Source organism: Myotis yumanensis, unplaced genomic scaffold, assembly GCF_028538775.1.
Source record: "Myotis yumanensis isolate MYYU_CA2020_CCGP unplaced genomic scaffold, mMyoYum1.0.hap1 SCAF_7, whole genome shotgun sequence".
NCBI lineage: Eukaryota > Metazoa > Chordata > Mammalia > Chiroptera > Vespertilionidae > Myotis > Myotis yumanensis.
The window spans coordinates 12,160,406-12,175,711 of record NW_027223758.1 but is presented as its reverse complement, the minus strand read 5'-3'; the positions used below and the strand labels follow the sequence as shown (position 1 = coordinate 12,175,711).

The following is a 15,306-nucleotide window of genomic DNA, read 5'->3' as shown; positions in this document are numbered from 1 at the left end:
GACTAGTAAATGCTGATCCTGTTATATGCCAAGAGGAAGAAGAGCAGAGCTTCTTAAATATTAACGCACACTTTTTTTTATTATATTAAAATCAGGCAATGGTCTGACAATAAAAAGGCTGCTTAATGAATACTGTTATGTTAAACTTTACTTACAGGATGTTAAATCCTTACAACTAAGGTTTTCCCCAGAAAAAGATTAATGAAAACATCAATTGCTTTTCAGACTTGATAGTTGCTGCTTCGAAAGGTGGTTTTACACAAATACTAAATTACAAAAAAAAAAAAAAAAAAATCCTTTATAACACAATGAATCACTTTATTTCGGTATGCATCCACATCTCAGCAATTAGTGGTCCTGAACAGAAAAGTGGAAAAACGCAGCCATTTGCCAGGAAGTCAAGCCCGCCAATTTTGGGGTTCTGCCATGCACATCGAGTTCTTTCTTAATCCCTGCTGAGGACCATGAGAAGCTGCAGCACCAAAACCAAAGTATGCACCGAATTCAAGGTTCTTTTTGTTCCAGTTGTCAGATTCCAAACTAGACCCAAATGGATTGCAAAGATGACCAAATGAGAGCTCTGTTTAAAACTTCAATTTGTAAAAGCAAAAGCAATGACAAGAACAACAAAATTCATTCAGAGGGATCATGTGCTTACAAGCGTCTTCTGTGGCCTTCCTGAGCTTAACAAACAAACCTATCAGCTGATGATGACAGCAGAGCGCGGCAGGGCTGCGGACCCAATTTTCATTTCCTGGGCTGCTGGAGAATAAATGAATGTGGTTCCAAAACTAAGCGAGGGAGGTCAGAGCCTCTTCCCACCCTTACCTGATGGCTTCTGGCCAAAGCAAGGGAGTGTCATGGAAAGTGTTGGGTGGTGATGGTGCAAGAAAGGGACCTGAAGAGGAGGGAGGAGGAAGCAGCACCCCTCGATATAAAGGTGGTGGGGGAAGTTATGGGGAAAGCCCTGAATTCCTCACCAAAGGCCAATTTCGGAGGGGAGCAGAGGGGGTTACAATCTATGCTTCGGCCAAGAGTGGTAGTAGAGTGGGGAAAGGATGGTGGCTCAGAAGGGGAAGGGCATCATTTAAGACTTAAAAAGAAACCAGGGGTGCAAACGAAGCACCCACACACACCCAGCAGTAGTCCCACAGGCTGTGACCTGAAACCTTCACATCTACTCTAACAAGCCACCCCAAGCTGGAGGGCTGTTGCAGGGAGGGAGGGGGAGGGGGGAGAAGAGGGAGAAGGCAGAGCCCCCAGGCCATGTAATCAGCAGCAAGGTGATTGTGTGACGTGTCTTTTCACAGTTGAGTTAGATGTGCCCCACCAGTTATGATGGGAATCAATTTAAATATACTTTCTTGATCCCAGAAGTTCAACTATGTGGACAGTGGTTACACTTGACAGGATGATTTGTTATAGCACAACTTATATATTTCAAATGGACAAAAAATTAGTATCATTTACAGTATCTTAAGATAAACTGCCTTTGAGCGGGAGCTTCCTTTCCAGTACTTTGAGGTCTACAAGACGTATCTAGAAAATGTACTACTGTGGAAAATGAAGACTGCTTAAATCGAGTGGGGGAGGGGCGGGCCTGTGGCTTCCTTGTTGATTAGTTGCTGTAACACTGTCCTTCAGGTGGCTGAGGGAGTTTCATATTTTCTTTAGACATCATTAGGCGCCGAAGCTCCTGCAGGACAACTTTGATACTATATGAATTCTGCCATTTCGCTAGCACTGATATGGCTCTTGGGTCCACCTATAAAAAGGCAAATAAAAACAAATTACTGCTGGGCTCTCAAACAAAAGAACTGTTGTACACTGGAGTTAACCTACAGTATAAATTTGAGTAAAATGCATTTTTTTAAGTTGAACACGCTGATCATACAATATCTGACATGCAGAATACCTGCAAGATCCCTCCCACCATTTTTATGTCCCAAACCCTCACTGTTTGGGAGAAGGAAATTACGGGTAAATAAAGCCACCTTTAGAGAAATGGCCTGATACTTGGCGAGACTCAACCCAACCAGCTCTAAAACAATGACCTGCTTCTGGGCGGGCTGCTGCCGCTGCCGCTGCTCAGGGCTTGTCCTTTTTCGACTCTACACCCAGGTGGTGGATGATAAAGATGTGCAGGGCAGTCGGAAGAGCAAAGACAACGGGTGGCCTGGACCCAAGCTCTAGTGACAAGGGCCTGCCTCAGAGTCATAATCTCTCAAGTTAACGCAGCATTCCCTAAAAGAAATTTCCCAAAGCATGGGTCAAGTTCTGGTTCTGGACTTTAGGTGGAACTTGGATACAACATTAAACACTGAACACACAGTACAAGGCTCACATCTTTTCAACCCCTCCCCGCCGCCCTCAAATCTTTGGAATACCTCAAAATTAAGGCTTAGCTCACGTGATGTTAACTTATGCCATGCCCTCGAACACCTGCTGATCTCCCCTTTGAACAAGACAGCAGGCCTCAAAGGCTCCAAGCCCTTGGCAAAGAACATGAGGAGGAAAAATTTATTAACTTTGCTTTGGTTTTATAGTATTTCTTGTTGCCATTACTGCCTTATGGCAAGTGAGACTGGTTTTCATTTATGGTAGTAAAAATAAGTTAAAGAAAGCAAGGACATTAAAAAAAAACTATATACCAGTGATCCACAAATTAGGCCAAAGTGTGACCCTGAGCAAGATCTTTCACCTCTGTGCCTCAGTGTCCTCATTTCTACCTCATAGGGTATAGCATGAGGACTGATGAGCTCATATATCAAAGTGACGAGCACAGTGCCGGCTCAGATGCGTGACCCCACCCCAAATGGTCATACTACAATATACGTTATCATCACATAACCAATGAACACGTGGGATCAGGCCTAAAAGTACAAGGCATTTCTCAATCCTGGGAAACAAGTAGAGGCAGAAAAAACAACTTACCACTCCATTAGAACTATTAACTCCATTCATATTAATTTTTGTTACAAATCTTACAAAGGGGGGTGCTTCTGGGTATTTAGGTCCACATTCTATTTTAAGGCTGTATATTCGGTTTTCATAAATTGTCTGGAAAAGAAGGGTAGAGATGTCAGGCAATTACAGAGAATTCAACAAAAAGGCACACCTTCAGAAAGCCCAATACCCCCGACTGCAGAACAGGTGCATCTGTTTCCATTACGCAGTCTACCTGCTATTTGAAAAGTCAGTGGTAACTAGTACCTACACTAGTGTCTGTGTATTCTGGCCTTGGGGAAAAGTTAGCATCATTACTTTTTTTTTTTAAATCCTCACCCAAGGACATGCTTAGAGAATGGGAGGGAGGGAGGGACATTGATCAGTTGCCTTCTGTACATGCCCTGAGTGGGGGTTAAACTTGCAATCCAGGTATGTGCCCGACCAGGAACTGAACCGGCAGCCTTTTGATGACTCAACCAACTGAGCCACTCCAGCCAGGAACTAAAGTTTTAAGTTAGTATTATTAAGTCCAATCAGGTGGACCTGTTTTTATGTTAATTTTTCTACTTTGCAGAGCTGCCCTACACTCTGGGGATGGTGTGTTAAGAGTATTCTCTATTCTGGGAAGCCACACTCTATGTCTATCCACTCCAGGATCATAGCCAATGCATTAAGTGTCAATATGTCCAAAGCACAGAACAGGCATCTCCTCTTTACAGAACTTCAAAAATTAAGCAGAAGATAGGGGTGGGGATGCAGACGGGTACAGATATGAGAGCTGCTTGCCCACTTCATCATCACTCTGGGGCTGTGCACTGCACAAGGGATCTCAGTGGGCAGGTACCAACCCTCCCTTGCTATTTTTACAATGGCCCAAGAGATTACCAGTCTTTAGTGTATGTGTGTGTGTTCGGGGGGGAGGGGACGGACGCCAAGGTCACCAGGCCTGCACAAAAAAATATTCCTTCTTCAAACACGAGCCGTGCTTTTGTTGGGAAGAGCAGCCGTGCTTTTGTTGGGAAACACTGTAAAAACCCAATGCCCCACGTCAATGAACTTTTCACTGCAATGTCTGCCCAATAAGCTGTGAAATGTGCTGCCATTGCCAGGTGTTCTTTCTGCCTACAGTACCCTGGCCCCCACCTGAGCTACCCCCCTTTAAGACTCAAGCATTACCTAGTCAAACACCTCCCAGTTCAAATATTATACCGGACAGAAGGCTAATCTACAGTGTTCTGTCCTATATTAAATCACATTGTCTGGGTCTCGTGAACTATACTCGCTGATGGAGTCAGGACTGATCCTTGCTGCTAATCAAACTTAAAACTATTCTAAGAACATAACTAAGGAAACGGATCTCTTCCGAATGCCATGCTTGACAACACCAAGCATAAGCAAACCCACTTGTAGAGCTGTTTTCAGGAAGAAAGGCCTTTATTGTCCTCTGACAACTGTCATGCCACCTCCTGGTTGAAGGAGATTCTAGGAGCCCTTGTCACTAGACCATCCTGTCACTAGGAGATCATGGGCCTTTCTGCCATTTTTCCTCCCAAATCTTCCCAGGAAATTCAATTTGGCTGGACTAAGCAATTTGTGTAATTTAACATTGAAATGAGAACCATTACCCAGGAAGAAAGAATAAACAATATGACGCTGCCTGACCGGTGTGGCTCAGTTGTTGAGGGTCATCCCTTGAACGGTTCGATGGTTCGATTCCAGGTCAGGGCCCATGCCTGGGAAGTGGGCTCAATTCCCAGTAGGGGGCAGCCGATTGATGATTCTCTCATCATTGATGTTTCTCTCTCGCTCTCCCTCTCTTTTCTCAGAAATCAATAAAACATGTTTAAAACAAAACGAAACAACAACAAAAATCACGTTGTTATCACTTGTGTCTGAAGACCACACTGTGGTGACGTCTCCCCATCAGGTGGCACCCTTGAAGGTACCCTCCGATGGTTCCCTTCTGAGGCACCTGTGCTCTTTCCTCACTGCATGCTGCACAAATAACTGTTTCTTTGTAAACAGCGACATCTAGTGGTCCTTGGAAAAATAAAATTAGAAGATGTGATTTAAACCCCTGAAAACATTGTCTAAATCAAGCATGTCAAACTTGCGGCCCACAACAAATATTTTTGCGGCCCAGCCAATATAACGCTATGTAAGAAACGTTTTAATAAAAAATTCGTAACTTAATTTTTACAATATCCTGTTATACATAATTATTAATAACGAACTACAACATTCGCTGATTACTCTAATCATGTTGCATTCATTTCCCTTATGTACCTTACTCGCAGGCACACCATTTCTCTCCACTAATACTAGCAGCGAATATTTTAGCAGCCGACTGCCACATCATTAGTCTTGGACTGACTTGTTTGGTGTGCTCAATTCGGAGAACAAGAAAAATAGAGGTTTATTTGCGTTACACTTATTAATTTGTACAGTTATTCAGTGCCTGGTAAGTTAATGTTCAAGAAAAAATATTTTTATTAAAATGTTCTATTATTTTATATTAACGATTATTCATTTATTTCAGCCCTTTGTATTCAACATGTCTCTATCAAAATAAACCTATGTTTCTATGAAAACTGAAGCTTTTGTTTTTTTGTGGTCCACATAAACTTTTTAAAAAAATATATTTCAAGGACTTGTATGCATGCATATAAGCATAACCAATGGACACAAGCCACTGGGGGGTAGGGGAAGCCGGGGGAATGTCAAGAGGGCAGAGGGGAAGGAGACATATGTAATACTCTTTGTAATACTTTAAGCAATAAAAAAAATAAAAATAAATATAAATATATTTCAGAGAGGAAGGAAGAGGGAGAGATGGAAACATCGATGAGAATCATTGATCAGTTGCCTCCTGCACGCCCCCTACTGGGGACCAAGCCCTTAACCCAGGCATGTGCCCTTGGCCGGAATCGAACCCAGGACCCTTCAGTCCTCAGGCCTACACTCTATCCACTGAGCCAAACCAACCAGGACAGCTCACATAAACTTAAACCTTGTTTATTTAGCCCATGTTAGCCTTTGAGTTTGACATACTTGGTCTAAGTAAGCAGTTCTCAACCTGTGGGTCGCGACCCTTTGGGGATCAAACGACCTTTCACAGGGGTTGCCTAAGACCATCGGAAAACACATATATAATTACATATTGTTTTTGTGATTAATCACTATGCTTTAAGTATGTTCAATTTGTAACAATGAAATTGGGGGTCATCACAACATGAGGAACTGTATTAAAGAGTTGCGGCATTAGGAAGGTTGAGAACCACTGGTCTAAATACTGGCCTGTCCCTAATAAAACAAAACTGGAACATTTTAAGATTCAGAAGGTATTGATAATATACCCATAGAAACCCTTCACATCCACTTAACAGAGACTATATATTATAACGAAACCAAAACTCAAATCTGGATTTCCACCCACCCTCAACCTGTTCCACCATCTGGCAGTTAGTTAAAGCAAAAACTTAGCAGCCATCCATGATTCCCTTTTCCGGTACCCCCTACCTTCTCATCATCAAAAAATCTCACATCCACCCACTTTCCTCCACCACTGTACCTCATCTGAATCTTCCAAGTCTGATTTTTCTTTAGCTCCCTACAGTCTGTTCCCCATACAGCAACCTCACTGACCTTTTAAATCCAGAAACTGTATTTTCAGACTTAGCCTTTCTACTGGCTTCCTAATTACCTGAGAAGAAAACCAAAGTTTCTGAATGGGACCCTGTGCACCCTTGCCTTCCTCTCCTTTTATTTTCTGCCTCCCCATCCAGGCCCTCTGGCCTCCTTACTCATCAAACGTGCCAAGTTCTCTCTATCTGGGGCCCTTATACCAGTCCCTCCTCTGCATCTGTAGCTCCCAGGCTCAAGTGAACTTTCCTCTCATAAGTCCTACTGACCACCCCCTCTGAAGACTCACACCCAGTCTGGTATCAAACCTCCCTCATCAAACAGAACAAGGAGGGCAGGACCCCAACAGAATTACTATTCAAATGTCCATTGAATGAATGAATGTTGCCCTTCATATTCATGTAAAATGAGCAGCTTGTTGCCATTAAGGAGTTTCCTCAGAGGAAAAAAACCCCACTCAGTAAACATAACAAGTAGGAAGCAAACAGGGACATGATTTCCACACAGATTTATGGAAACTATAAAAGGTCTATCCTAGCACAGTCTCTATCAGCAACTACACACCAAGTATCTATAGTTGTCTACATGGATCCCAAATCTATCCCTATGTGTATCCTGCATTCATGCTCAATGGTTTTGTCTGTCATAAAACTCAAAGACAGAATTTCTTACATTAAAAAAGTCCTTGGGGGTATGGGCACAAGGTAATTGCCAAAGTCACAAAGTCTTTTAAAATATTTGATACCACATTTTGGAGGCTCTGATGCACTAATATATTAATCTACTGGTATATTTTGTGGCTTATCAGTATTGATAAAATTTCACTGATATCTATTAACAATAATACAAAAATGGTTAAAAAGGTGGGCAGTTTATTAATAGGATTCTGATTATTACACAAATTAAATCTTAATATTACTTTTGACACTATGAAGTCTAATTTTAAAACAGCCATGCTATGACTAATTTCTTAGAAAGAAAAAAAGAAACACTGAATTCTGACCACTGATGTTCAACTGGAAATTTCATTGGAACACAGTATACTAGTAAAATGGCTCAAGTCAGGTAAACATAGAGACCCCTGAAGGGTCATTAAAAAGCCCAAAGTAAGATTTTTTATAAAAAACAGGGTCCTACGGCCCCGGTGAGGCTGTAAGAGCCATGGTGAGGCTCAGATGGCCCTGGTGAGGTTGAGACTACTCCAGTGAGGTTGGGACAAATAAAGGGGACCAGTATAGACTGATGAACAGGGGTAGATACAGAGGCAGAGCAACATTGAACAGAATGTCAAACTACAGTGGGAAGCCTGGGGAGGGTTTGCGGGGGGCGGATTAAGAAATCAACTGAAGGACATATATGCATGCATATAAGATTAACCAATGGACACAAGACACGGGGCAGGGGGTGGGGGGGAAAAAAGGAGACATATGTAATACTCTTTGTAATACTTTAAGAAATAAAAATTATTGAAATTAAAAAAACAAAAAAACAGGGTCCTAGTTTCCTCAAAAAACTAAAAATGGAACTCCCATTTGACCCTGTGATCCCACTTCTAGGAATATATCCCAAGAAACCAGAAACACCAATCAGAAAGGATATATGCACCCCTATGTTCATAGCAGCACAATTCACTATAGCTAAGATCTGGAAACAGCCTAAGTGCCCATCAGTAGATGAATGGATTAGGAAACTGTGGTACATCTACACGATGGAATACTATGCTGCTGTAAAAAAGAAGGAACTCTTACCATTTGCAACAGCATGGATAGAACTGGAGAGCATTATGCTAAGTGAAACAAGCCAGTCAATGAAGGAAAAATACCACATGATCTCACTCATTCATGGATAATAAAGACCATTACAAACTTTTGAACAATAATAGATACAGAGGCAGAGCTGCCTCAAACTGATTGTCAAACTGCAGTGGGAAGGCCAGGGAGGGTTGGTGGACAGGAGGGAGGGGAGTAAGAGATCAACCGAAGGACTTGTATGCATGCATATAAGCATAACTAATGGACATAAGACACTGGGGGGTAAGGGAGGGCAGGGGATTGTCAAGGGCGGGGGGGAAAAAAAGGACACTTATGTAATACCCTTTGTAATACTTTTAGCAATAAATAAATAAATAAATAAATAAATAAAAATAAAAGGTTATTTTTTGATAAAAAAAAAAAACAGGGTCCTATCATTTGGATATGAGTTAGAAAATTAATCTTGTGTTTGTGCCCTATCCAGGGGACTCCCTAGATTCTGAACTTGAGCTAGACGAAGAGGAAGCCATGAGGTGCTATCTGGTCAGTCTTAAGTGGATTCTATATCCTTGGTTCTCCCTCTACCTAGAACCTCTTTTTTTAAAAAAATATATTTTATTGATTTTTTACAGAGAGGAAGAGAAGGATAGTTAGAAACATCAATGAGAGAGAAACATCGATCAGCTGCCTCCTGCACACCCCCTACTGGGGATGTGCCCGCAACCAAGGCACATGCCCTTGACCGGAATCGAACCTGGGACCCTTCAGTCCGCAGGCCGACGCTCTATCCACTGAGCCAAACCGGTTAGGGCTAGAACCTCTTATTTTATTGTCCCCTCTTTTAGATCAATTTTCCTTTGATTTGGATATATTGAGGTTTGTTCAGAAGGATTTTGGAGAGTAGATTAACAAAGTTCCAAGAGTGAAATTACAGTGTGTTATGTGTGTGTGGGGAAAATTCATCTTATTTTTTCTCTACATAGGGTACAATGCTGTGAAATTCAGTCTTCAACTGATGGCCCTGCAGTTCTCCTAAAACATAGATCTTTGTTTCTTTCTTTAACAAAGTTTAAACTAGTGTTAATAAATTAAAGAGAGAAACTGCTTGTCTGTCCACTTCAGCTTTGTTTTAAGCCCATTTCATATTGTTGTCTGTGTTGTAATTCATACTTTTTTTTTTTTATATTTTATTGGTTTTTTACAGAGAGGAAGGGAGAGGGATAGAGAGTTAGAAACATCGATGAGAGAGAAACATCGACCAGCTGCCTCCTGCACATCCCCTACTGGGGATGTGCCCGCAACCAAGGTACATGCCCTTGACCGGAATCGAACCTGGGACCCTTCAGTCCGCAGGCCGACGCTCTATCCACTGAGCCAAACCGGTTTTGGCATAATTCATACTTTTGATACCATATCTGATGTGTAAAATTGGTTGTCTTGCAAATATCTTATAAAGACTTCAATCATAAACAAATTACTGTGGCTGTTAGAAAACAAACAAACAAACAAACAAACAAACCCAACAGGGCTCTGGTTTTCTTCTTTTGTGTGTGAGTGCTCAGGGACCTTCTAAAAAGATTCCATGGAAAAAAGGAAATGTGCCTGATGGAGAATTGTTAGAATATTCTGTCTCTGTATGGTACACAGTTCTTAAGATTCATTATTTGATCATGAAACAACACTTCCCACGTTGTTGATGTGGCTTGAGCTTCATGGAACAATTTGGCAGTGCCTATCAAAATGTGAACCAGGCATGCTCAGACCAGCAAGAGCATTTCTAGGAATTTCCTACAGGCAGACTCATACTTGTGCACAAAAATGTGAAGCACTGTCTGCAACAGTAAAAACAACTGTAAATAAGCTCAATGTCTACATGCAAGGGACTAACTATGGCATATTCATATAATCAGATACTTTGTAGCCTCTTCAAAGGCTGAGGCAGTGCACACACACATGCACACAGCCAAGGCAGAGCTGGTGGTATAGCCAGCAAGTTGCAGAGTATGTACAACCTATAAAAACAAACAGATGCCTCCCTCCAACTCTGGGTGTATTTATGTGCACACAGGCTATTTCTCCATTAGGCACAACAGGTCCAGAGCCTAGAGATTACAAGCTTTCCCTGGACCCAAATATATATATATATCAACAGAGAGAAATTCTATAAAATATTTGACCAGTACCCCTCAACATTAACAAGGGCAAGAAAAACCTGAAATTGTCACAGTCTCAAGGAGCCCAGGATATGACAACAAAATATAATATAGTATCTTGGGTAGAATTCTGAAACAGAAAATAGACATAAGATAAAGACTAAGAATACCTGAATAAATTATGACTTTAGTTAATAATAATGTATCAATATTTGTTCACTGGTTCTTACAAATGTACCACATTAGAACACTAATATAAGATACTAACAATAAGGGAAACAGGAGGGAGGTGTATGGGAACTTTCTGTACTACTTTTCCAACTTTTCTGTAAGACTATTATAAATTAAAATTTATTTGAAAAGTGTATGATATGAGTAAAGGGAAATGGTATTGACTTAAAAATACGCAAAGAAAATTATAAAATCTAAATTTAACATATAATAAAATGGTGATAGTAGGCCATCTAAACATTATCCGCTTCTCAATTCAAAACTTATATAGTTATTTGTGGCAGTAAGGGGTAAACCAGGAGAAAAGACACGGCACTAGGATTTTAACAGAGAATTTAATATAGGGAATCAGCTATATCAGTGTCACTGGACTGAAAAAAAAAAACTTTAAAAAGGGAACATGAGCTAATACAGGGCAATAACTGCAGGGAGCAGGTGGTGACCCTTAAGGTTGGGGGAACAAAGGGAACAGGCTGCAGTTGATCAGACCTAGAGGCTCAGAGTGGTCTCTGGAGCTGAACAAAGAACTCTGAGGAGGGGGTGCTGTGAGGCTGGTGCTGGGGGTGTCCCCCAAAGCTGAGGCTGGAACCCATAGGTGATGCCTGAATGAAGGGCTATTACCAGAGTGGCAGAGACAGAACAGTCCCTTCTCCCTGCCTTTTAGGCCCTCTCCTATGTCCTGAACAGAGAAAGCCAACAGGAAGCAGCTGACAAAGGAAAGATGTAGTTTGTAGTATCCAAAGCAGAGCAGAGAGAGGTGGGCTTGGAGCTTACTAACCAGTACCTGCACACGCCCTCTACACAGTGACAAGACACCATTTCCGTTGTACACAAACTCGCTCTGTCCACCAGTCGGAGTATCCTTCTGAGTGAGCCACAGGACTCATCTAGAGGCCATAGTAATTACTCATTTCTCTCTTCAATCCTAGTGCTACAGGAATATTCTACAACCTGAAGACTAAACTGTCAAGTTAACCACACAATACTAATGCAATACAAAGGAGAAGAGACATTTGCCCCTTCCCACTTACTTTCTGTTTTTGTCAGTGTCACCCCAGCACGAGCCCCTCCTCTTGGCAGCAAGAGCTGCTTCTGGCCTCTAGCGCGCTCCTAACCAGCCCCTCTGGCCTTCTCCAGTGCTGGGTTCTGATGGCCCTAGCCTCCTCCCCTGCCCGCCCAGCCCCAGAGAGTGGCTAATGTTTTCTATAGTGTTACCTTTGTGTTGCCTTTTTGCTTTTTTTTCAGTCCAATATCTATTTGATCAACTTCCTATATTAAATTATCTTTGTTGAAATATCTAGTATGGTTTCTCTTTTCCTGACTGACTCAGAGTTAAGGGGAACAAAATGAACTTCTTACTCCATACTGTTTTGTTTTTTAAAAATTTGAGAATATATTCATACATCAGATATGTAACTTGAAGCTATTAAAAAAGAGACAGGTCAATATGCACTGATGTGGAATGACAGCCATCATTTGTTAAAATAAAAAAGTTGCCAGGACCGGTTTGGCTCAGTGGATAGAGCGTTGGCCTGCAGACTGAAAGGTCCCGGGTTCGATTCCGGTCAAGGGCATGTACCTGGGTTGCGGGCACATCCCCTGTGGGAGATGTGCAGGAGGCGGCTGGTCGATGTTTCTCTCCCATCGATGTTTCTAACTCTCTATCTCTCTCCCTTCCTCTCTGTAAAGAATCAATAAAATATATTTTTTAAAAAATAAAATAAAATAAAATAAAAAAGTTGCAAAACGTTACACAGAGCAAGGTCTCAATTGTATTAAAAAAGATATGTAGTCCTAGCCGGTTTGGCTCAATGGATAGAGTATTGGCCTGCGGACTGAAAGGTCCTGGGTTCGATTCTGGTTAAGGGCACATGCCCGAGTTGTGGGCTTGATTCCCCAGTAGGGGGTGTGCAGGAGGCAGCCTATCAGTGATTCTCATCATTGATGTTTCTTTCTCTCCCTCTCCATTCCTCTCTGAAATAAAAATATATTTAAAAAATAAAAATAAAAAAATAAAAAGGATATGTATTTGGGCATTCTCTCTCTCCATGGAGCACAACCTATGCCATTCTCTTCCCTTTTCCTTCCTCCACAGGCGCGTATCCCCTAACCTCTAAAGGACCTCATGAGACTTGCAACCAGAGCAATGGGCAGTGGCAGCTCGTCCCAGGCTAACCCCCTAAACCTGTCTCTAAGGTCCCCTATCATTTGACTTTCCAGTGAGCCAAAGCAAACCCCGCCTAGGCTCTCCTGTTCCTCCTTCTATGGCCTTCCTTTTTTCACTCTCCTATACATATTTTTGCTACAGTCAATAAATTCTTGCTTGCTTTTCTACATTTTGTCTCTTGATTGAAATGTTTCCCTTAAGACAAAAAAAGAAAGGCTATGTATTTGTGTACCCACAAAAACAACCAGTTGTTGTCACAACTGGGGGAGGGAGGTGCTGCTGGCATATGGTGCGCAGAGCCCATGCTGAACACCCCACAATGTACAGCACAGCTCCACAACAACAAAGAATGATCCAGTCCAGTGCGTCACTGCTGAGGCTGAGAAGCCCTGCTCTGTAACCTGGCTACTGCTAGCACCTCTGTGGTCAGAACTGCACATCTAATGCTGTGAACAGTTAGACATTTGGCTGAATTTTACAAGGGGCACTTGGGTGGATTTAGGTTCGGAGAACTTGCTTTCCTTTTTTTTTTTTTTTTTTTTTAAAAAAAGCACTCAAATAGCTAACATATAAATAAAGCATACTCAGAGCACAAAAAGATACCAGTATATGGTAAAAAGTAAGTATCCTTTCCACCCTGGCTCCAGCCAGCCAGATCCCCTTGAAGAAGGCAAACCCCTGTCACCAATGTCTTTTATGTGCTTTGTAAGTACTGAAGCACACAAGAGCACAAGTACTGATGTAAGACCCGTTCCTCTCCCTCCAGGGCCCCCATCCCATGTGGCAGCACATTCTATATACGGCTTTGCACCTCACTTCTTTTACTTTTTTTTTTTCTTCTTTTACTTTTATTAGTATTTATTTTATGCTGAATTTACTCCGGGACCATAATTTTTTGTTTCTTCAGCTTCTTCTGGGATGTCTTTTTCTTCTGTGCAACCTCCTCTTCTGGTTTACAAACAATGTGCTCTTTTTCAGTAAGGATCATCTCAATGTGGCAGGGAGAGCTCATGTATGGGTTAACCCGCCCATGAGCTCTGTAAATTCTACGCTGCATCTTGGGAGCTTTTTTCACCTGGATGTGCTCAATGACTAAAGAATCTACATCTAAACCCATAAGTTCAGCATTGCTGTCTGCATTTTTAAGCATGTGCAGCAAAAATTCGGCACTCTTTTGGACCACCAACCCTGCGTCGAGCCCCACTGTTCTGCCTGGGCACACCAACCCACTCCACCATTTTAACGACGGAATGGCACACATTGCAGCTGTAAAGTGACATCCCTCAGATACTTGGTGGCTTTTCAAATATGCATACCCTTGATGGTCTGGGCAGTCTCATGAGTGTTCTTAAAGCGAACATGAAGATTTGAGCCTCTTGATTTGCAAGATTTTGTGGGGTTTTCTGGGTCAAGTGACTAAAAAACAATTTTCATAGGTCACCTCTGGCCACTTTGGGGAAGAGGAAGAGCGGTGCACCTCACTTTTTCACTTAAATATCATAGGGATTGTCCCATTTGCAGCACATAAATTTGTTTCATTCATTTGAACAGCTAAATAGCACATAATATGGTCAATTGAAAGACCCTGAGGCAGTTTACAATATTTTTCTACTATTGAAAATGCTGCATGAAATAACTTTATATATAGGCTTTTGGGCAATACATTCAAGATAAACTGAGTTAATTCCCAGCAGAACTGCTGGATTATATGGCATACATTAAAAAAAAATTTTTTTTTAAATCCTCACCCAAGGATATTTTTTTTAATTGATTTTTAGAGAGAGTGGAAGCAAGGGGGAGAGACACAGAGAGAAAAACATCAATGTGAGAGACAAACATCGATTGGTTCCCTCCCTCGCCCAACCATGGCCAGGAATCGAGCCTGCAACCGAGGTACGTGCCCTTGATCGGAGTCAAACCTGCAACCTTTCAGTCCATGGGCCAACACTCTTAACCATGAGCCAAACCGGCTAGGGCTACATCTTTTAAATTTTAATGGATTTTCTTTTTAATAATACAATAATAAAAATTTAATAGGGAAATGAGTTACTCAAGTGCTCTATTAGATGCTTTAATAACTGCATATACCTTATATTCTAATCTTAAAACATACTGGTCACAGGAACCACGCAGAAGCAAATAGTTCCTTTTATGACTTTGCTTTTAACCTTGCAAAGTCAGGGCAAAAAAATGATAGGAGTAAAAAGACAGACAATAACTGAGGATGTAGAGAAATTGAAACTCTGTTGCCTTACTGGTGGGAATGTAAAATGGTGCAGCTACTTTGAAAAACAGTTTGGGCAGTTCTTTAACATGTTAAACACAGAATTACCATATTATCCAACAATTCCATCCTAGGTATAAAGAGAATCAAAAATATTAGTCCACACAAAAACCTGTACACGAATGTTCA

General features: G+C 41.6%; 1 protein-coding gene across 3 annotated transcripts in view; it reads right to left on the bottom strand.

Annotated features, from left to right (window-relative positions):
• Nucleotides 1-297: 297 nt before the first annotated feature.
• Nucleotides 298-15,306, bottom strand: part of UBE2V1 (ubiquitin conjugating enzyme E2 V1) — a 35,498-nt gene continuing 20,489 nt past the window's right edge. For all 3 annotated transcript variants that reach the window (XM_070419773.1, XM_070419772.1, XM_070419775.1), the window contains 2 exons: nt 2,935-3,060; nt 298-1,765 (listed from right to left, as the gene is read on the bottom strand). In XM_070419773.1, the coding sequence (XP_070275874.1) occupies nt 1,619-1,765; nt 2,935-3,060 (273 nt within the window). In that variant the 3' untranslated portion in view covers nt 298-1,618. The remainder of the gene's footprint in view (nt 1,766-2,934; nt 3,061-15,306) is intronic.